This window comes from Monodelphis domestica, chromosome 3 (assembly GCF_027887165.1).
Source record: "Monodelphis domestica isolate mMonDom1 chromosome 3, mMonDom1.pri, whole genome shotgun sequence".
Classification (NCBI taxonomy): Eukaryota; Metazoa; Chordata; class Mammalia; order Didelphimorphia; family Didelphidae; genus Monodelphis; species Monodelphis domestica.
Window position 1 is genome coordinate 423,955,694 of NC_077229.1, and position 24,205 is coordinate 423,979,898.

At 37.4% G+C, this 24,205-nt stretch overlaps 1 protein-coding gene across 2 annotated transcripts in view; it reads right to left on the reverse strand.

The window, feature by feature from the left end:
* The window catches only part of CFAP53 (cilia and flagella associated protein 53), a 59,158-nt gene that overhangs the window by 12,929 nt on the left and 22,024 nt on the right, over positions 1-24,205 (reverse strand). For both annotated transcript variants that reach the window (XM_001372813.5, XM_007486669.3), the window contains exons 2-4: positions 20,879-21,108; positions 19,362-19,535; positions 6,152-6,455 (exon numbers count right to left, since the gene is read on the reverse strand). In XM_001372813.5, the coding sequence (XP_001372850.2) occupies positions 6,152-6,455; positions 19,362-19,535; positions 20,879-21,108 (708 nt within the window). The remainder of the gene's footprint in view (positions 1-6,151; positions 6,456-19,361; positions 19,536-20,878; positions 21,109-24,205) is intronic.

The following is a 24,205-nucleotide window of genomic DNA, read 5'->3' on the forward strand; positions in this document are numbered from 1 at the left end:
TTTCTCCCTCCCCACTCCTGGAGCTGACAAGCAATTCCACTGGGTTATACATGTGTAAAACTATAAAATTTAAAACTAAACATACAAAAAGACCCAGCCTTATCTTTCTTTCTTTCTTTTTTTTTTTGCTATTTCTTTGATTACTGCAATATTCATTCCCACCTCTTTTCCCATCTGCTTTTCCACAGACAAACATACCTGAGAAGGATAAGTGATTGCCTAATAGTGGAGAAGGCAAGAGAATCTAACTGCTGAGCAGTGATAGCCCAAAGGGGGAGACCAAAAAAGTTCCAAACATTGGACAAAATGGAGAAACACTTTCCTAGCTCTTTTATTTAGCTGAGGTGGGAGTTAGATGATTATTAGTTCAGGAAAAAAAAAAGATACACTGTGAACCTGAACCCTTTTCTTAGAGTAGAAAAGAAAAGATTATCTGGGAATAATTTTACCCATCTTTGAAGGTCCAACTCAAAGACCACCTCCTGTAAAACCTTTCCTCACTTCTCTGATCTCTGAAATCTTGATAGAGTGAATCTTGCCTCAAACACCTGCTACCTGCCCAATCTTGGGAAAATCTGGTTGTGATTGATATATATATACACACACACATACCTTCATGCCTACATATATATACACACATATATATTCAACCCCCCCCCAAAGTATCTTTATAATATAGATGAGAAAACTGAGGCTCAGCATGGGAATGATGTAGGGGTTAACTCATCCAAGGTCATGTAATAAATAAACAGCAGATTCTCTAAACTTCTCGGCCAATTGTGCAATAGATATGTTCTACTATAAAGAATCCTGTACAAACATTTATCTTTTCCCTTCTATTTCCATCAAAGGTCCTCAAATGGTTTATGAGCTGTCCTCATACAGATTTTATAGAATAAGAAAGGAGGCATTTAGATTAATAATTACTAATGGCTTTTCCATCATCCATGATCTTTTTCTACTCCTTTGAAATTCCTTTTTTTGAAATATCTTGAAAATGCTCCCTGAATATCCTTAAAACTCATCCTTTTATCCCTTATTTCTTCCATCTCCACGTGGAGAAGGCTAGCAATCTCCTTTTGAATTTGGCATTCCTGACATAGGACCCTGGCACATTTTGACATAATATATCAATCAGGCAATGCCGTCCAAATGTAGTCGTCCCTTTATTGTTGCTGATGAAAAGAGACTGCCATCAAAAGGAAAGCAGATGGGCCATACTTCATGTGTTTTTATGATCTCCCTTCAAGTTCCATCTGCTTTAAGGTCTTTTGCTTTGACACTCACTGAGGTTGATATTGGATCATTTTCCCCTTAATTGCTTTCTACTGTTTTTGTTTTTTAATTTTTTTGGGAGGAGGGGATTAGGGTATTATATTGCTTGTCATCTTCTATTATCCTCTCTCAAGATTTCTTTTAAAAAAACATTTACCTTCTGGCTGAATCTTCCTGATTTCAGGCCCAGCACTCTATCTACTGTGCCACCCAGCTGCCCCCATGGCGCTTCTTAATTTGAGATTTCAGGTAAGTCCCTTGACTCCTCTAGTCTTCAATTCCCTCCTCTGTATAATGGAAATAATCATTGTAGTAGCTACCCAAAAAGATGCTGAGAGATAATCACTTTGTAAATCTTAAAGTGCTATATAAATGTGAGTGTTTTGAAGGATGCTGATGACATTTATATTTTGTCTGAAACTCTGTACTTTTACATGGTTTTTAATAGAAATCTGTGGTTTTTCTAATAAAAGTATTTTTGTCATCCCATGACAAACAAAAACCCTTTACCTTCCATTTTAGAATCAATACTATATTGGGGGGGGGGGGCAGCTAGGTAGGTCAGTGGATTGAAAGCCAGGCCTACAGATGTGAGGTCCTAGGTTCAAATCTGGCTTCAGACACTTCCCAGCTGTGTGACCCTGGGCAAGCCACTTGACCCCCATTGCCTAGTTCTTACCACTCTTCTGCCTTAAAGCCAATACACAGTATTGACTCCAAAATGGAAGGTAAGGGTTAAAAAAAAATACTATGTACTGGGACCAAGGCAGCAAAGCAATAAGGACTAGGCAATGGGGGTTAAGTGACTTGCACAGGGTCACACAGCTAGGAAATGTCTGTGACTGCATTTGAACCCAGGACCTCCTATTTCTAGGGATGGCTTTCAATTCATCTTTGAAGGTCCAACTTAAAGACTACCTCCTGTAAAACCTTTCCTCACTTCTCTGATCTCTGAAATCTTGATAATAATAATAATAGGATACTGGACTAGGGAGTCAAAACAGCTAATGTTCAAATCTTGCCTCAAACACCTACTAACTTAATGACCGGTTGGACTTGAGATGTAGCAATAAGTGTTTTCTCTTTATCATCTTCCAATTTGGTAATTTAAAGTAAAAGATCTAGATGTGAGCAGCTGATTCAGCAGTAATCAGTCATTTCCTAAATATGATATAGTTGATTTCATTTGTTTTGATGTTGTTTGGTACTTGGAATATTTACCCAGTCTAGCATCTCTGGGCTTTCTGCTAAGTTACTTAAGAGAGAGGAGACTTCTGTCCAAGTCTTAAGGCTTTGACAATTTTCATATTTTAATGAATCTCATTTTCCAATCTTTCTCAAGCACAATAAGAGCTCCTAAAGACTAGTCTGTTTTTAGTGTAGTTTTGCATCCAAATGTGGCACTTAGAAGCTGCCAAATGAAACATTTGAATGAATTTTTTTGCTATCATTTCCATATCATATTAACTGAATACTGAGATATATGTTGACAGACTTAGATTGGAATAGAAGATAAGGTTCTTCATAGAATTTCTCTTCCCTTTCATTTTTTGCAATTAACGGTCACATGTAAGCTCAAATTGCCTGTGTGGTGGTCTGTTTCCTTATGTTTAACAGAAATACTGCAAGACAGGCCTATCATATCTCATGAAATGAAATGCCTTTGGGGGCATATTGAAATATCATAGACTCTTTTATTTGCTTCTTTGCAAAGAATCTTCTCATTGTCCTTCCATTCAGCTCCAACTCCTTTGTCTTCTTTTTTTGCTTATAATGAAAATACCAATATGAGGATTTAATTTTTCTGATATTGTGTCCACCCTTTGGTCAATGGACAGAGATTCTATTTTTTTCGTGTGCCAAATGTGAGTATTTGTTAATCTAAAAACTGATTCTTAGCACCTCTACCTGCTCCATTTCCCTTCACTGCCAAGAGAAGAGGTTGTACAGGAAACCGAATTTTTTTTGGCATTTTTTAACTGTTTCATGGGTCACCGGGCTGTTGCCATGGTGGGGCCTGACTTGGTGTGCTACTTTGCCCTCCACTTCTACCATGTTACCATAGAAGTTTTGTGCTGAACTTATATAAGTTGTTTTGGGTCAGAAATTATTTTGCCCGATCTTTTTGTGGGTTGTGCTGCTCCAAAATTCATTTTGATTGAAAACACTAGAAAGTATAGGAATAGAAGGGCCTTTCCTAAAAATAACAAACAGTATATATCTAAAACCATCAGCAAATATCATCTGTAATGGGGATAAACTAGAAGTCTTCCCAATAAGATCAGGAGTAAAATAAGGATGCCCATTATCACCTTTATTATTTAATATTGTACTAGAAATACTAGTAGTAGCAATTAGAGAAGAAAAAGAAATTGAAGGTATTAAAATTGGCAATGAGGAGACCAAGCTGTCACTCTTTGCGGATGGTATGATGACTTACTTAAAGAATCCTAGAGAATCAACCAAAAAGCTAGTTGAAATAATCAACAACTTTAGCAAAGATGCAGGTTACAAAATAAACCCACATAAGTCATCAGCATTTCTATATATCTCCAACCCAGTTCAGCAGCAAGAATTAGAAAGAGAAATGCCATTTAAAGTCACCCAAGACAATATAAAATACATAGGAATCTATCTGCCGAGACGAACACAGGAACTATATGAACACAACTACAAAGCAGTCTCCACACAATTAAAACTAGATCTAAACAATTGGAAAAACATTGATTGCTCATGGGTGGGACGAGCCAATATAATAAAAATGACCATCCTACCCAAATTTATCTATCTATTTAGTACCATACCCATTGAACTTCCAAAAAACTTTTGTACTGAATTAGAGAAAACCATAACAAAGTTCATTTGGAAGAACAAAGGATCAAGGATATCCAGGGAAATAATGAAAAAAAAAATACAAAGGAAGGTGGCCTTGCAGTTCCAGATCTCAAACTATATTACAAAGCAGTGGTCATCAAAACAATTTGGTACTGGCTAAGAGACAGAAAGGAGGATCAGTGGAATAGACTTGGGGTATAGACCTCAGCAAGACCGTCTATGACAAACCCAAAGACCCCAGCTTTTGGGACAAAAATCCACTATTGATATAAACTGCTGGGAAAATTGGAAGACAGTGTGGGAGAGATTAGGTTTGGATCAACACTTCACACCCTACACCAAGATAAACTCAGAATGGGTGAATGACTTGAATATAAAGAAGGAAACTATAAGTAAATTAGGTGAACACAGAATAGTATACATGTCAGACCTTTGGGAAGGGAAAGATTTTAAAACCAAGCAAGACTTAGAAAGGGTCACAAAATGTAAAATAAATAATTTTGACTACATCAAATTCTAAAGTTTTTGTACAAACAAAACCAATGTAACTAAAATTAGAAGGGAAGCAACAAATTGGGAAACAATCTTCATAACAAAAACCTCTGACAGAGGGTTTAATTACTCAAATTTATGAAGAGCTAAACCAGTTGTACAAAAAATCAAGCCATTATCCAATTGAAAAATAGACAAGGGACATGAATAGGCAATTTTCAGTTAAAGAAATCAAAACTATTAATAATCACATGAAAAAGTGTTCTAAATCTCTTATAATCAGAGAGATGAAAATCAAAACAACTCTGAGGTATCACCTCACATCTAGCAGATTGGCCAACATGACAGCAAAGGAAAGTAATGAATGCTGGAGGGAATGTAGCAAAGTGGGGACACTAATTCATTGGCTGGTGGAGTTGTGAATTGATCCAGCCATTCTGGAGGGCAATTTGGAACTATGCCCAAAGGGTGTTAAAAGACTGTCTGCCCTTTGATCCAGCCATAGCACTGCTGGGTTTGTACCCCAAAGAGATAATAAGGAAAAAAGACTTGTCCAAGAATATTCATAGCTGTGCTCTTTGTGGTGGCAAAAAATTGAAAAATGAGGGGATGCCCTTCAATTGGGGAATGGCTGAATAAATTGTGGTATATGTTGGTGATGGAATACTATTGTGCTCAAAGGAATGATAAAGTGGAGGAATTCCATGTGAACTGGAACAACCTCCAGGAAGTGATGCAGAGCGAAAGGAGCAGAACCAGGAGAACATTGTACACAGAGACTAATACACTGTGGTACAATCCAAAGTAATGGACTTCTCCATTAGTGGCAATGCAATATCCCTGAACAATCTGCAGGGATCTAAAAAACACTATCCATAAGCAGAGGACAAACTGTTGGATTAAAAACACTGAGGAAAGGAACTGCTTCACTACAGGGGTTGAGGGGATATGATTGAGGAGAGAGGCTAAATGAGCACCCTAATGCAAATACCAACAACAAGGAAAAGGGTTCTGAGCAAGGACACATGTGATACCCAGAGGAATCATGCATTGACTAGGGGAGGGGTGGCAGGCGGGGGGGGGGGGGGGAGGAAAAGAAAATGATCTTTGTTTCCAATGAATAATGTATGAAAATGACCAAATAAAATAATGTTTAAAAACTAAATATATATATATATTTTGAGGCAATCTATATCATAGTTTTTTAGAGGGTAATTTGGTAGAAATCAGGTGGGTCTGGGTACCTTTTCTATTATCTTGGCTCTACCCCATTGGTCACTGGAACTAAATTTCATTATTTAATGGCCGACACACCAGCATTAGAAGGATGGACCTTTCTGCACTTAGGCTGGTTTTTGGACAACAAATGTATGCATCCTTGCCATGTTTGGCAAACAGCAGCTTTAGAGAATCCAGTATATTCCTCCCCTACAATGAGGCCCTGGAAGAGGACTTTTTTTAGGAAAACTCAATTACACTGTATATAAGCAACATATGCATACAGGAGAAAAAAGAATCACAGTACAATGAGAATACTAAAAAGATTTACCAGCAATAGAGCTTCTTCCCTCTTTAGACGCCTGGCCTCTTCTTTCTGAGCATTCAGACTGGCCATCTGGGCATTGAGACATAAGATTGTCTGCTCCTCTCTCTTTTCTTTTTCACAGGATTCCTCAGCTTCTCTCCTCTCCTTTGCTAATCTGTCACTTTCCCAAAGTGCAATGAACATGTTATCTTCTATAATTTTTTGTTTTCGCAGTTCCTCATTAAAAGCTAGCTGTGCTTGTCGTTCTTCACACACCTTCTGCTTGTCTTGTAGGGACAAGAGGATACGCAGCTCTTCACACTGTTGCCTGGAGGTTGATGTAAGGGAAAAAAACTGTCAGGTGAATATTCCAAATTGTAAAAGGATCTGACAAGAGGCAGATAAATATTTAGATATAGTGAAGACATATACCAACAGTCACTTCCTTAAACAGAAAAAAATCCATGTTCTGGGAAGTAGTTAAGGAGTCAGGGCTGGAGAATTAAATTTAGGAGGTATGAGGAACCATTTAAGCAAAGGAGATCTCTGGGGGAAAAGTTACTGAAAAAAATTGATAATGGTTCCCTAAAGAAGACAGCAAATCAATGACCCCAAAGAAATAAAGATTCTACAGCTGTCATTCAAGTATAAAAATTCAACATTTATTGAATTTCAACTCTGTGCTAGGTGCTAGGGATACAAACACAAAAATCACTGAATTTAAAAACTTTATTTCTTTATTTTTTAAATCCTTTCCCTCTCCTTAAAAATCAATAGTAAGCTTGGGTTCCAAGGCAAAAGAGTGATAAGACCTATATAATTGGGGTTAAATGACTTGCCCAGAATTATACAACTAGGAAGTATCTGAGGCCACATTTGAACCCAGGACTTCATGTCTCTAGGACTGGTTCTTTATCCACTGAGCTGCCTAACTATCCCAAGACTAAGCTTCTTTAAAAGTAAACATTAACAAAAACAAAATGGCTCCTTAGGTTGATGTAGGAACTCAGGTAAATGACTTAAGAACAAACAGGTCTGACCACCCCACAAAAAAGTGCAACATGAGATGGAGTCTGCCCTAACCCAAAGCTCTCATTCAGGAACTAAGATAGAAAGATGAGTCAACTAAAGAAAACGCTGACCACTAGAAAGAATTATTAAAGATCTAGAGACACTCAAAAATCCAATCTAAATAGTAAATGGAAACTCAAAGGGATAATTGGATTTTCCACAACTCTAGAGAGATTTAGAAGAAATAATGTCAAATATAAACAATGAAATTTAAACTATTTAGGAAATAACTGGAAGGCAAATAAGTATAATAGAAAATATTAAACCTTAGTGAAATAAATGACTTACTGAAGAGACCAAACAAAAATCAGTGACTTCCTAGCTATGTGACCCTGGGCAAGTCAATTAACTCCAATTGCCTAGCTCTTACTGCTCTTCTGCCTTAGAACCAATACTCAATAGTGATTCTAAGACAGAAGAGAAGGGCTTAAAAAAATTTAGTGACTCCATGAGTTATAGGTATTAAAACAAAATCAAAATACTGAAAAGGTAAAATAAAAGATATGTGATATAAAAAGCTACTGACATGGAAAACAGGTCAAGAAAAGCTCATTTAAAAATCACTGGACTCTCAACAAATCACAATTTTTGAAAAAAGTCTGGAAAATTGTTCCAGGGTTTCCCAACTGGTGGCGAATGATCAGTCAAAATAAATAACAAACAGAAGAGAGCTTAATCATTACGGTCATGGGACTGCTTTGCATTTGACAGCTGCTCTACCATTCCCAGGCTCGGTTTTTACTTTTATACCCATTTTCTTGGCAGGCAGATTATATTACCTAACACACATGTTCAAAGAGAGATAATTGGAAAAGTGATACATTAACTTTTAACAAATCACTTGATTAACATTCTATATTTTTGTATTGTGATTACAGACATAATACAAGATAAATGATTTCATCACAGGTGGCTTACTAGGGAGTTTGAGTTACTGATTTATGTAATTGAGTCACTGAGGCATAGTGAAGCTTAGTGTACCTGTACTGTACTTGTACCTGTTGTATGGGCCTCTATGATTGATTTGTGTGCTGGCTTCATGAGAAAGTTTTGGGCTTGGCCTGTAGCAGAGGTTTCACTGGGAATTATGTGCCTAAGTAAAAGTTAACCCATGATAGTCTTTTGGGATTGGGTTTGAGGGTCTGATCTTTTGGTGATGTTTTGGAGAATTAGGGTACAGGTGTTTTGCTCTTGCATTATTTCTTTTGAGACTAGGGGGAATAATAATCATGCCAATTCATAGGTAAGGGGCATTGATGAAAGAGGTCATGTAAAGGAGGTTGGGTGGGCAATCACATCTCACCAAGGACCACTCTGTGGTCTCCCCAGCTACCACTCATGACTCTGTCAAGGTGTCATGGTCTGATGGCTCCCAGCAGAAAATATATTTTGATTAATCTAAAAAAAAAATTGGCCAGATCTAGTAGAACTAGTAGACAAAGTAAAGATAAAAACAATCTACTCATGAACCTTCTGAAAGAAATTCCAAAAGGGAAAACATCCAGGATCATCATAGTTAAAATCCAGAGGTTCCATGTCAAAGAAGAAATACTGTAAGCATTCAGAAAGGAGTTCAAGTAAGTTCTAAGGAACTAAAAAGGATCACACAAGACCCAGAAAATTCTACTAAAATGAGTCAAGATTTTGGAATATAATTCTGGGTTCTGAGAGGCATAAATGGGGTATGTGAGAAGAAGAGTATACAAATATAGAAGAAAAATGTGAGGGGTGGGGGAAATAGGCATCATATAAGCTTAGCTCTTATCTAAAACAAAAGAGGTCATCTATCCACTCAAATCCTACTTGAAGACCTACAAAAAGAAGGACCTAGCACCTCTCTTTAGGCAACCCATTTCATGTTTAGACAGCTCATATTGTTACAAAGTTTTTTTTCCTGATATCAAACTTTAATTTCTGTCTCTTCAATATCTGAAATCAAATAACTCTAATCTCTCCTTTGCATGGCAGCCTTTTGAATACTTGAAGACAATGATCATATTCCTTTTGAGTTTTTCCTTCCCCAGGCTAAATATTCCCAGGTTCAGTCTGGTTCTTCTCTTCTCTCCCTATGACCTCTTATGGTGAACTTATTAGATCTCATAGATTTAATGTTCATATTCATGCTAATGACTCATAGACAGATAGATAGATTAATAGTCCCAATTTCTCCCTTTAGATTTGGTCCTATATCACCAATAATCTATTAGGCATTTCAAACATATCTCAGACTCAACATGTCCAAGGCAAAGCTTGTTCTCTTTCCCTCTAATCCCTCCCCTCTTCCACAATTTCTGTCAAAGGCACCAATATTTTTCTGGACTCCTGATTCATAACTTCAGCATCATTCTTGACTTGAAATTATTCTTGATCAATCCTATTCTTGACTTTCTTACCCCACATGTTCAAATCAGTTGACTAGTCTTCCTATTTCTGGGCTCATCCTTCACATCTGACCTATTCCCTCTAATCATGTAGCCACCATCTTAGTTTAGGTAGTCACCACATCTCATCTAGATGATTACAATGGCCTCCCTTCCTCTCTCCCCTCTCCAGTCCATCTTCCACAACGAGGGATCATGTAGCTCTTGCATGAAGACCTCCAAGGAGAAGGAACCTGCATCTCTTAAAGTGTTCCATTCTAACTGAGGACCCCTTGATGATTAGGAAGTTTTTGTTGCTTTTGCAACATTCCCCCATTGTCTTTGATTTTGCTCTCTGGAACCTCACAGAACAAGTTTCATTTCTTTCTCATATGACAGCAACTGCACATATCTGAATACAGGTCTCATATTTCTCATGAGTCTTCACCACACAAAACATATTCAAGTGATCCTCATATGAAGTCTATTTGAAGCCCTTCATCATCCCATATTGTCTTTCTTAAGCTTTCTTAAATCCCCCAGAGCAGGTCTGGCTAGGGCAGAGGACAGGCTGGCAAGCTGAAGAGTGCCATGGACTGACCATCAGCAACTTCTCCTGGATGCTGAACCTCTCTTAATGCAGTCAAGTATTTCAATAGCTTTATGAGTTGCCATGTCACATTGCTGAACCCTCAAGAACTACCCCACCACATCTAGATCTGATTAGGAACTGGATACTCAGCCTCAACCCAGCCTATTTTAAGGGAATATAATTTTGCCACCTGAATCCCAACTTTGAGTGTGTTCACTCTCTGACATGTCTCCTCCATGGGGGGGGGGGTTCTTGAATCCATGACAATGAATTTGTCTGTTTATATTGCCATAAAGTATGTGTGTATACATTTTGTCTCTGTTTGCTGTGCTGAATTACAATAAAGCTCTTACTATATGAGCTTCCCAAGTACCAATTTTCTGAAAATTACCAAACCCAGAACGTTGCTTTAACCCAAGCCAGGAGACCAAATAAGGTAGAGTTGAGACACACAAGTCACAAGACATTTCATACATTAACTAAGATGCTCCAAGTAATAATCTTGTGATTGGCAACAAGTCTATTTTAAGGTTGTTCAACATTCCTTTTCTTTTTTGTCTTTCAGTCTTTTTAAGTGACTGAATTTCTTTAAAAGGCAAACATAAATTTCAGTGCATAACTAGGATGTTTTTTAAACAAGTGCTTGTGGATACTCAATTATGTCTAGAAATGAAGAAGAATGAGCATCTGCTTTATTCCAAAGGAGACTTGTAGTTACAAAATTTGGAATATAACAGAATTGGATATATTACTCCTCTTTCCATGGCCTGCATAACTGAAATTTAGTACCACAAATTCCAAATAATCAAAACTTAACAGAATCCTCTAAGGAAAGGGGAATTACATGGAAAAAATGTATAATCCTTTATATTTTAATATAAAAACACTGTAATTGCTAGATTCCATCAAAATTATTCCTCCAAAACAGCTTTTACAACAACCTATAAACATCTGCTCCCCCAGATGGTTGTTTTACTTCTTTATTTTACTGTTCTAAATTTTGTAGCCTGGATATAGTAATTTCCAGAAAACAGCAAATAAATTTATTTGCCTCATTGGTATTAATTCATTTTATAGGTCTCTAACAGAATTGCTTCCATAACTGGCTTCTTTTTAGAGCTGTTATCTGTTGTTATCACTACAATGGTTTCCTATAATAAGTTTTTTATGCAAATAGTAGGGCACTGTAATTGTTTTTTTAAAGGAGCAAATTTCCCTCAGGCTTAGGGAGAGAGGATCTAATAATCTGGCTTTTGAAAGTAAATTTATAGTCATTCAAAAAATTTAATTGAATACCTACTATATTCTTAGAAAAGTATTAGGTGCCATTGGTGGTGGGGTGGGGGGGGGGTGTAACAAAAAAGCATAACTCAAGCTTCCTGCCTTCAAGGATCTTAGTATCTAATTCCTTTCCAGTAATCTCAAAAGCAGTGGAATGTAGTTAAAAAAAAAGATTTAAGAAATTAAAAGGCTCTTGTGGTCTGTTTGGAATTTGTTTCTAGACTTAGTTTTAGTTGACTAAATATTTTATTCCTACACACACACACACACACACACACACACACACACACACACACACACACACACACACATTTAAATATATTTATATATTTTTTTCATTTTGAGTTCTGAATTTTCTCTCTCCCTAGAGCCCTTCCCCCATCCACTGAGAAGGTAACTTTTTTTTTAACTCTTACTTTCTGTCTAAGTTAGAAGAGCGACAAGGGCTTGGGGGTTAAGTGACTTGCCCAGGGTCATATAGCTAGTCATAAACTCCAGGCTTGGTGCTCTAGCCACTGATTCACCTAACTCCCCATTAAGGCAACTTTAATATGCTATTCAGCAAGAGATCCCAGAGAGTCCCTGAAATCCTAAGTAATCAATGAACTAAATTCTGCTTCATAAAAAAGTATTAAAAATCCCCAAGCTTTAGTCATTAATAAATGCTGATATAGCAGTACACTATCCCAAATCTCTTTTTTAAGATTCATTTACTTCAGTGATGGAGTCATGACTATGTCAGCCCTCAGGATAAGATGATGAAGGCTACAAAAAAGAGGATCGCACATTTGGAGTTAGAAGGCACCTTAGGGGCCATCTAGTCCAAACCCTTCATTTTATATCTGAGAAAATTGAGGCTTGGAGGGGTTAAGCAACTTGCCCCGTGTTCCACACTTTAAACAAAAAATACTCCTTACAGTGAGGTACGAGTCCTTAAAAGATGGTGAACTCCTCTCGTAAGCCCAATAAATGGAAGAAGAAAAGAAAATGGAGTCAATCATGTTCCTAGCTTAAGCTCCTTTTCACCATATCCATGTCAAGCAGGACATGATGAGGAACACATGATAGGTTAGCTGCCACCTTTAAGAATCTAACAGGTGGAAGTTGCTTTGCTTTAATGTGAATGATTGGGGTTATAAATTGCATTCTGATCAGCTGGCTCTTGTGACTAGATTATAACTCTTAGCAACCAGTTAATGGTAAGAAGGGACTGCTTCGCATTAATAAAAGAGAGCCTGCATGCTTCCATTCCTTGTGCTTGCTTGCTGTAATGCCTGTAAAACTGTCTCATGAGTACCCATTCTCTCAAGGATGATATAAGAGAGCCTTTGCCACACTAACACCAAGTTCAAGATTCTTTTGAGTAGGTGGTTGTTCTTTTCACTTTCAGACTTAGTATCATAAGTCAGAAGAGTGGCAAGGACTTGAGGGTTAAGTGACTTGCCCAGGATCACATAACTCGTTTCACACCCCAGACAGGGCTCTCTATCCACTGATCCACCTAGTTGCCCATTAAGGGTGATGGTCAAGGCAGGTCAGGGCAGCAAGATGGTTCAGTCGAGAGTGTGTCAGGCCTGGAGATGGGAGATCCTGGGTCCAAACCTGACCTCAGATACTTTCTAATTGTATGACCCTGGGCAAGTCCCTTAATCCCTATTGCTTAGTCCTTACCACTTTTCTGCATTAGAGACAATCCTTAGTATTGATTCGAAGATAAATTAGGGTTTTAGGGAGGAAAAAAAAAAAGAAATGATTCAAGTCAGATCTAAGATTTAAACTAAGGTCCTCTGACTCCAGATGCAAGATCCTTTTCTACCACATCATGCATTGTATTATGAGTGCCTTTTTGTTGCCCTGTCTACTGAGGTCAGGGATATGTATTGTATGTACCATCATTCACCCCACACAGCACAAGGTTTGTTAAATTCCTGTTTCTGCATACTAACAACGAATGTTTATAGATATTTAATAATGGTCCTTAATAAATGTCTATGGATACTTCTTAGTGGTCCTTTGTGAATGAATGCATTTATTCATGTCCTCAAGTACATGGAAGAGAACCAGTAACCATCACATGCTTTTGCTGGATATGTAGAGTGGTCTTAGACCCACACTAAACATGCCTCAAACAAAGCTAAGCTGGAGCAGTAGTTACAGCCTTGGTAAAGGCTATTTGAATAGTTCAGCTCTTCCTAGTGACAGAGGCAGGTCTTTGTCAGGGAGAAGTGGAAGAGGGAGAAGTAATTCTGTAGTAATTTCCCAGCAAAAATAGAAAAAGGTCAATTAGATCAAGAGTATCAAGAGATCTCTTGTGTAGGTTTATCTAGTCCCAGGCATATAATTTTAGTATAAGATTAAGCTAGAGCCATGTAGGTGAACCTATGGCATCTGTGCTGGAAGGGGTGCTCCCCTCCCCTTCTCCACCATTCCTGAAGTCATTTCTCCCATGACCCACCCCTCTGCCCAGCAGCCCAATGGGAGCACTTCCTCCCTCCCCTGTCTGGAGGAAGTAGGTGGCTCACATGTGGTGTGAGGGTGCAGTTTGGGCACTCAGTCACTAAAAGGCTCACCATCACTGATCTAGAGGGTAGCTATAGCTGAAGTGATTCATAGCTGGCTATCTTGTGACACTGTTATCCCATCTTGTCTTAAAGGGCATTTTTATCCTATCCTTTATTGACAAACTCCTAGAAAAGCAATCTGTGTTGCCTTCTTCCATTTCCTCAAGATCCACTTACTTCTCTATTCTCTACAGTGGGATTTCTGTCACTGCTACTCTACTGTATTACTCTTAAAGGTCACTCTTACCCTGATGAATTTTCTCAGTTCAAATCCTTCCTGACCTCCATAGCATTTTACACTTTTAGTCATCTTCACACCACTCTGAAACCATCTCTCTCTGCCCTTGATTTCCATAGAACCATACTCTCCTGGTTCTCTTCACATTCCCTAGCCTTTGCCTCTCTATCTTCAAATTGTCTCCTCTTTTTCTTCCAACTACCTCAAATGTATATGTTTCTCTTGTGCACTTATTATGTTCTGTTTTGTATCATGTCTATGAGAGGTACTGTTGTGTACTGGACAGGGAGTGGGATTAGGAGGAAGGAATGTCTGAGTTCAGATCTTAACTCAAATACAATCTATAAGACAAGACATTTAATCTCTTGATCTCCATTTCCTCATCTGTAAAATATGAACATCTTCAGGAGCAGCTAGGTGCCCAGTGAATAGAGTGCTATGTCTGGAGTCAGGAGGAACTGAATTCAAATCTGGCCTCATATACCTCCTAACTGTGTGACCCTAGGTGAGTCGTTTCCATTTCACTAGCCCTTGTCCTTTGTCTTAGAATTGTTACTATGGGGGTCAGCTGGATGACTCAGTGGATTGAGAGTCAGGTCTAGAGATGGGAAGTTCTAGGTTCAAATATGGCCTCAGACACTTCTTGGCTGTGTGACCCTGGGCAAGTCACTTAACTCTCATTGTCTAGCCCTTAACTTTCTTCTGCCTTGAAACCAATACACAGTAATGATTCTAAGACGGAAGGTAAAGTTGAAAGGAAGGAAGGAAGGAAGGAAGGAAGGAAGGAAGGAAGGAAGGAAAGCAAGAAATCCCAAATCTCAAATTCCTTCAAGCCTAGCCCTTACCACTCTTCTGTCTTAAAACCAATATGCAGTATTGATTTTAAGATGGAAACTAAGGGTTTAAGAAAAAAAAAATTGTTACTATGGCAGGTTAGGGTTTAAAAAAAACTATCTATAGTGCTTACCCCACAGGGTTGTTGAAAGATTAGATGATATAGTGTATACGGTAAGACAAAGTAGCTGCTAGAGTCTCCTGCTATGTGGGCTAGACAAATTCTTTCCCTTAAAAAGTACTGAATCTGGCCTCAGTCACTTCCTAGCTGTGTGACCCTGGGCAAGTCACTTGACCCCCATTGCCTAGCCCTTACCACTCTTCTGCCATGGAGCCAATACACAGCATTGATTCCAAGATGGAAGGTAAGGGTTTAAAAAAAAAAAGTACTGAAACTATTCTTGAGCATTTATTGCTCAGGGGAATGAAGGTCAGAAACACTGATGCATCATTTGTTGAATTAAAAAAGCCCCACATGAGGAGCTCTAGCTTCTCTCTGGTGTTTGAAGAGCAGACTCCATGGGAAACCCAAGAGGTAGGGAATCTGTGCTTAGCTGAGTCGGCGGTGTATAGCCTTGTTGAATATCCTTCCTCTGCCACAGCTAATTCAAACTCTTTTTGCTAGTTCTTTAAACTACCAGTGTATCATCTCATTCTAGGTTTGAATTTAAGCTACAAGGAGACTAACCTGGATAGGCCTGTTCTGCAACAGTGCATGCACAGTGCTTTGCAAACCTGAAAACGTAATATAAATGTCAGTTATTCTGATTTATGTCTATGTCTTATCTCCCTTATGAAATTGTAAGTTCTTCAGGGAAGCAGGGCTGATTTATCTTTGTAGTTCCCTTCAGACCACTTACAAATATTAAGGAATTTAATTTTCTTTTCAGTGTTGAATGAATAAGAGCACCAGGCTGGAGGGAGGAATGAAAGGGAAGGAGTGGAGAACCAGGCATTTCCCAACATCTAAAGTCTAATTCACAGAATTGTTCTGAGTGGAGTTCCTGTAATGCCCAGTTCTTTCCCATTCTCTTTCTAGTCCCCATAGCTGGAGGTGTTGATCCCTACGTGCAGGTTTAACCCTAGGAGATATGTGAGATTCACAATTTGAATGGACTTTAGCATTTTAGCCTGTTGCTGGTTCTCCTGTGACTTTAGACAAATTCAATAATATTATATTTAATATACATTGAACATGTATCAAACACAGATTTGGAAATTCAGGAGTCACTTCGTAGAGAACAGTTTCAATAGAGCGATAGGGAAAGGCAGATGACTACAGTGGGTTGAGTGAATAGGTGAAGAGAAAGTAGAAACAAGCTATGAAGCTGACTTTCTAGCAGTTTAAATAGTGATAGTGAAGATAGAGACTGTACCTGAGTGCTTTGTGACCTGGTATCCGATGGGTTTTCTTGGTAACAGGGGAAAGTTAATCCACATCTTAACTATTTTCTCCTCTCTCTCTCTCTCTCTCTCTCTCTCTCTCTCTCTCTCTCTCTCTCTCTCTCTCTCTCTCTCTCTCTCTCTCTCTCTCTCTCTCTCTCTGTTTCCCCTCCCCTTTTTTCCTTTATTTCCTCCTCTTTCCCTTCCTCTTTCTTTCTCTTCCTTCCTTCCTTCCTTCCTTCCTTCCTTCCTTCCTTCCTTCCTTCCTTCCTTCCTTCCTTCCTCTTTCTTTCTTTCTTTCTTTCTTTCTTTCTTTCTTTCTTTCTTTCTTTCTTTCTTTCTTTCTTTCTTTCTTTCTTTCTTTCTTTCTTTCTTTCTTTTCTTTCTTTCTCTCTCTCTCTCTCTCTCTCTCTCTCTCTCTCTCTCTCTCTCTCTCTTTCTTTCTTTCTTTCTTTCTTTCTTTCTTTCTTTCTTTCTTTCTTTCTTTCTTTCTTTCTTTCTTTCTTTCTTTCTCCTTCCTCTTTCTATCTTAGAATCAATACTATGTATTGGTTCGAAGGCAGAAGAATGGTAATGGCTAGGCAATGGGGGTCAAGTGATTTGCCCAAGATCAAACACCTAGGAAGTAGTGAGATCAGATTTCTGAATTCAGGACCTCCTAATCCACTAAGCCACCTAGCTGCCCCTGTCTGGACTATTCTAGTAGCCTGCTGGTGAGTCTACCTGCCTCAAGTCTCTCTGCATCCCAATCCATCCTCCATTTACTCATCAAAGTGATTTTCCTAAAATGTATTTCCTAACTGCATTTTCTAAAACCTAAACGGGCCTACAATGCCACTTCTCTAATCAATAAACCCCAGTGATTCCCTATTACCTCCAGGATCAAACACAAACTCTCTGTTTGGCATTCAAAGCCTTTCTTAACAGCCCTGCTCCTATCTTTCTTATAATTTACTCCCAGAAATAGACTCTTCAATGCAGTGACACTGGCCTCCTGGCAAATCCGTGAACAAGACACTTCACCTCTTTTTTCAGCATTTTCTCTAGCTGTCTCCCCTGCCTGCAATGTTTTTCCTCATCATCTCTACCTACAGCCTTCCCTCTACTAATTATTTCTTATTTATTCCCTATTTTTTTTGTTAATTGTTTACTTGTACATATCTATTTACGTCTTGTCTCCTTAGAGTTTCTTGAGGGCAAAGCCTCTCCTTGTCTCTTGAGGGTTTTAATTTGTATCTCCCCTGCACAATGTTTGGCATACAGTAGACACTTAATGAATACTTTTTTGACTAAATTTAATCCAGAGCAGCAAGTAGGGAAAGATAGTAATTTAAAGATATCAGGTATCAAATTAATGTATGTTTGAAAGTCACCAATTAAACTGAATGAATTAATAGGTTTTGTATGACCCAGCCCTATCCCTCTGCTTGTACCCCAGTTTCTCAGACTAGGTTCCTATCTCATTCTCTCTGCCAAGATCTCAGTTCCCTCAGGGCCAAGTTTTGTCCTCTATTTCCCCCAGTCCTCCAGGAGACTGAATCTGAACTCCTTGCAAGTGAGGACCAATTCCCTGCTGCTAGGTCTCTTTGATCATCTGCCTCTCAAGATGACCTGAGTACTATTTGTGACCAGACACCTATGTCAATCACCTACCAAGACATCTAACTTTTGACCCCTGCTGAACTGCCTGTCAACAGGTACTTCCTTGTAAAAAGACATAAAAAAATGTCTTTTTAAAAATCTAATCTAATTCCATCTTAGAATCATTACTGTATATTGGTTCCAAGGCAGAAAAGCCATAAGGGCTAGGCAATGGGGGTTAAGTGACTTCCCCAGGGTCACATAGCTAGGAAGTGTCTGAGAGAAGATTTGAACCTTGCTTTCTTATTATATTTATGTTATATATATATATATATATATATTTCTTATTATAGCCGATGTGTCTAATGATAAGGACAAAAATAGTAGCTGAAATTTATTTAGCATTCTGGGGTCTACATATTTAATTTCTTTCTCACAATGAGCCTGTGAGGTAGGTACCATAAGTATTATTCTCCCTACTTTATAGATGAGAAAATTGAGCTTCATAAGGGTTAAGTGGTTTGCCCATAGTCACACATCTAGTGTCCAAAGCTCCTTTCATACTATGTTGTCTAGTTTGGCCTGGCCACTGTCTTTTTTGCCTTTGCCCTTATTTTGATAGTCTTCACTTTGAGCACACTGATGTGAAAATATCTTACTCTTTCAAACCCGTGTTGTACCAGAAAACTTCTATCTTTAACTTGAGCAGCTCATTTATTTCTACAGAATTATGGCAATTCTATGTATGGACTTATAAATACAACTGGCATACATGTATTATTTCTTTAAACCCTTACTTCTGTCTTAGAAATGGTAGTGGGGGCAGCTGGGTAGCTCAGAGGATTGAGAGCCAGGCCTAGAGATGGAAGGTCCTGGGTTCAAATCAGATCCTCAGACACTTCCTAACTGTGTGGCTTTAGAATCAATATTTACTATCATTTCTTTTTTTTTTAAACCCTTACCTTCCATCTTGGAGTCAATACTGTGTATTGAAAGAATGTGTGTGGAAGAGACTTGTCACACCCCCATTGCCTAGCCCTTACCACTCTTCCACCTCCCACCTTTGAGCCAATACACAGTATTGACTCCAAGATGGAAGGTAAGGGTTAAAAAAAAAAAAAGAAATGATAGTAAATATTGATTGTAAAGCCACACAGTTAGGAAGTGTCTGAGGATCTGATTTGAACCCAGGACCTTCAATCTCTAGGCCTGGCTCTCATTCCACTGAGCCACCCAGCTACCCTCAAACATCATTTACTTTAAAAGGAGCCTTCACAAGTTCTTTTTGCTTATCAATTTCATACTTTATACACATCTTCCTGGGCTATGTTACCTGAATTGTTGGTCTCGTTTTTTTGCAACAAAGTTCTGTCTCTCTTTTTCTCTTTCTTCTTTTAATTTTTGAATTTTCTGCAAAATCTGACCACATTGAATAGTTTTTGTGACTTCATCTGCTTGAATTTCCATCAAATATTGATTTTCTTCAGCTTCCAAGAGCTCCCGAAGCCTGAAACAAATAAAAAAAAGATGGCAATCAAAATTGTTGTAGCAAAGAGCAGCAGCCCACTGGCTTATTACTTGTCATCTGTTTTTAAAGTTATGTCTTGTCTTACATTTTGTAAATAGAAAAGGGAAATATTCATCATTTCATTCAAACTATATGCCACATTGCCTTTCTTAAAAAGTTGTTGCTGTTTAATCGTTTCAATCATGTCTGATTTTTTTTGTGACTTTGTGAGTTTTTTGACAAAGATACTGTAGCACTTTGCCATTTTCTTCTTTAACTCATTTAACAAATGGGAAACTGAGGCCAACGGGGTTCAATGACTTGCCCAGGGTCACATAGCTAGTAAGTGTCTGAGATAGACATAGTGAATTAATAACAAAGATCTCCTGAATTTAATTGATTCATGAAAGATGCCTTAAGAGCTAGTCTTCCACAAACAATCTGAAGTTATACAAGAACAGTCACTAAATTCTTTATTATGTTTTGACCTAGTGATTCCATTCTCTCAAAGAGAGAAAGATCTTATATATAACAAAAATACCTAAAGCAGCACTTTTTTGTTAGCTCCAAATTGGAAATCAAGAAAGGATGTATCATTTGGGGGATGGCTGGACAAATTGCAGTATATAAATAAATGGACTATATGATTATGTCATAAAAGTTTTAAAAATGAAGAATTCAAAGATACATGAAAAGATCTATGTGAACTAATACTGAGGGAAAATATGGAATCAGAAGCACAATGTACTGAATGATTATAATAATATAAAAGAAAACAACATAAAGGCAGCACCATGTGCTTCTTCTACCCTTGGTGAAGAAAAAGGAGATCACAGATGTTGAATGCTTCCTACACTTTAGATATCATTTTACTTAACTGCTTTCCATGGTCATAAAGAAACAAAGGAAGAAGGCTATACATTGGAATGCTGAAGTATAAAAAACCAAAAGGCACCGATAAAACTTTTAAAATGTCTTCTATAATTTCATGTTTCAGAACAGCTTGAAATGATCATTTATGATCAGGCTGATAGTTTATTTGATTAACAAGTTAAAATCTAAAATGAATATTTAGCAAAAGCATTAAAATAGGTGTTAATTAGTTAAAATAATTTTGTTCACAACCTGGAAAGAGAACTGATATAAAACATGGTATCATGGTTGAAATTGGTAGCCAGAGACAATAATTGATTTTGTGAGATTTGATTTCCAAACCATGATCTTTATTCTGCAGTATTGTTGCATAACTGTTTAGCAGAAAAATTAAGGAATTTTATTTCCCCTTTAGGCTGTTAATTGTGGGTTTTAACACACAGTATATCCCCACAAATTTAGGAAATTACCTTTTTCTTCTTTCTTCAACATTTATCAAAAATCCTTGCATAGCATCTTCCACTTTTCTCTGTACAAGTTTGTTGATATATTTTTTGTCTATGTGCACATCCCACTGAGAATTCAAGCAAAACTTTTCATGATCTTTAATGGTAGCTTCAATCATCTCTTTCTTAAAAGCATTCTGTCGAATTCTACGGAGCTGTTTCTCAGCAGTTAGCTCATTAGGTTGCTTGGCCCTCTACAAAGAAAATCAGTCAGTTAATAATGTACTATGACAAACATCTTCAATTAATAATGACCTTAACTCCATACTCACAATGGCAAGTCAACATATATTTAAGAGTTAAGATATCATGGCTAAATGGGATGAACTCACCCATAAAACGTAGACGAATAGCAGAATGGATTAGAATCCAAAACCCTACCATATGTTGTCTTCAAGAAACACACATGAGGCGGGTTGACCCCCACAAGGTCAGAATTAAAGGATGGAGTAAGACCTTCTGGGCCTCAACTGACAGAAAGAAGGCAGGAGTGGTAATCATGATATCTGATAAAGCCAAAGCAAAAATAGACCTGATCAAAAGGGATAGGGAAGGTAATTATATTTTGTTAAAAGGGACTTTAGACAATGAGGAAATATCATTAATCAACATGTATGCACCAAATAATATAGCACCCAAATTTCTAATGGAGGAACTAGGAGAATTGAAGGAAGAAATAGACAGTAAAACCATATTAGTGGGAGACTTAAACCAACCATTATCAAATTTAGATAAATCAAATCAAAAAATAAATAGGAAAGAGGTAAAAGAAGTGAATGAAATCTTAGAAAAATTAGAATTAATAGACATATGGAGAAAAATAAATAGGGATAAAAAGGAATACACCTTCTTCTCAGCACCACATGGCACATTCACAAAAATTGACCATACATTAGGTCACAGAAACATAGCACACAAATGCAGAAAAGCAGAAATAATGAATGCAGCCTTCTCAGATCACAAGGCAATAAAAATAATGATTAGTAATGGTACATGGAAAACCAAATCTAAAACCAATTGGAAATTAAATAATATGATATTCCAAAATCGGTTAGTTAGAGAAGAAATCATAGAAACAATTATCAGAGGTAAATTCATATCCCTGAATGCTTATATTAACAAACTAGGGAGAGCAGAGATCAATCAATTGGAAATGCAAATGAAAAAACTCAAAAGCGATCAAATTAAAACCCCCCAGCAGAAAACCAAACTAGAAATCCTAAAAATTAAGGGAGAAATTAATAAAATCGAAAGTGATAGAACTATTGATTTAATAAATAAGACAAAAAGCTGGTACTTTGAAAAAACAAACAAAATAGACAAAGTACTGGTCAATCTAATTTAAAAAAGGAAGGAAGTAAAGCAAATTAACAGCATTAAAGATGAAAAGGGGGACAGCACCTCCAATGAAGAGGAAATTAAGGCAATCATTAGAAATTACTTTGCCCAATTATATGGCAATAAATACACCAATTTAGGAGATATGGATGAATATATACAAAAATACAAACTGCCTAGACTAACAGAAGAGGAAATAGAATTCTTAAATAATCCCATATCAGAAAATGAAATCCAACAGGCCATCAAAGAACTTCCTAAGAAAAAATCCCCAGGGCCTGATGGATTCACCAGTGAATTCTATCAAACATTCAGAGAACAGTTAATCCCAATACTATACAAACTATTTGACATAATAAGCAAAGAGGGAGTTCTACCAAACTCCTTTTATGACACAAACATGGTACTGATTCCAAAGCCAGGCAGGTCAAAAACAGAGAAAGAAAACTATAGGCCAATCTCCCTAATGAATATAGATGCAAAAATCTTAAATAGGATACTAGCAAAAAGACTCCAGCAAGTGATCAGAAGGATCATTCACCATGATCAAGTAGGATGTATACCAGTGATGCAGGGCTGGTTCAACATTAGGAAAACCATCCACATAATTGACCACATCAACAAGCAAACCAGCAAGAACCACATGATTATCTCAATAGACGCAGAAAAAGCATTTGATAAAATACAACACCCATTCCTATTAAAAACACTAGAAAGCATAGGAATAGAAGGGTCATTCCTAAAAATAATAAACAGTATATATCTAAAACCATCAGCTAATATCATCTGCAATGGGGATAAACTAGATTCATTCCCATAAGATCAGGAGTGAAACAAGGATGCCCATTATCACCTCTACTATTTGACATTGTACTAGAAACACTAGCAGTAGCAATTAGAGAAGAAAAAGAAATTGAAGGCATCAAAATAGGCAAGGAGGAGACCAAGTTATCACTCTTTGCAGATGACATGATGGTCTACTTAAAGAATCCCTAGAGATTCAACCAAAAAGCTAATTGAAATAATCAACAACTTTAGCAAAGTTGCAGGATACAAAATAAACCCACATAAATCATCAGCTTTTCTATATATCTCCAACACAGCTCAGCAGCAAAAACTAGAAAGAGAAATCCCATTCAAAATCACCTTAGACAAAATAAAATACCTAGGAATCTACCTCCTGAGACAAACACAGGAACTATATGAATACAACTACAAAACACTCTCCACACAACTAAAACTAGACTTGAGCAATTGGAAAAACATTAACTGCTCATGGATAGGACGAGCCAATATAATAAAAATGACCATCCTACCCAAACTTATTTATCTATTTAGTGCCATACCCATTGAACTACCAAAATACTTCTTCACTGATTTAGAAAAAACCATAACAAAGTTCATTTGGAAGAACAAAAGATCAAGGATATCCAGGGAAATAATGAAAAAAAAACACATATGATGGGGGCCTTGCAGTCCCTGACCTTAAACTATATTACAAAGCAGCAGTCATCAAAACAATTTGGTACTGGCTAAGAAACAGAAAGGAAGATCAGTGGAATAGACTGGGGGAAAGCAACCTCAGCAAGACAATATACGATAAACCCAAAGATCCTAGCTTTTGGGACAAAAATCCACTATTCGATAAAAACTGCTGGGAAAATTGGAAGACAGTGTGGGAGAGACTAGGAATAGAACAACACCTCACACCCTACACCAAGATAAATTCAAAATGGGTGAGTGACTTAAACATAAAGAAGGAAACCATAAGTAAATTGGGTAAACACAGAATAGTATACATGTCAGACCTTTGGGAGGGGAAAGGCTTTAAAACCAAGCAAGACATAGAAAGAATCACAAAATGTAAAATAAATAATTTTGACTACATCAAACTAAAAAGCTTTTGTACAAACAAAACCAATGTAACTAAAATCAGAAGGGAAACAACAAATT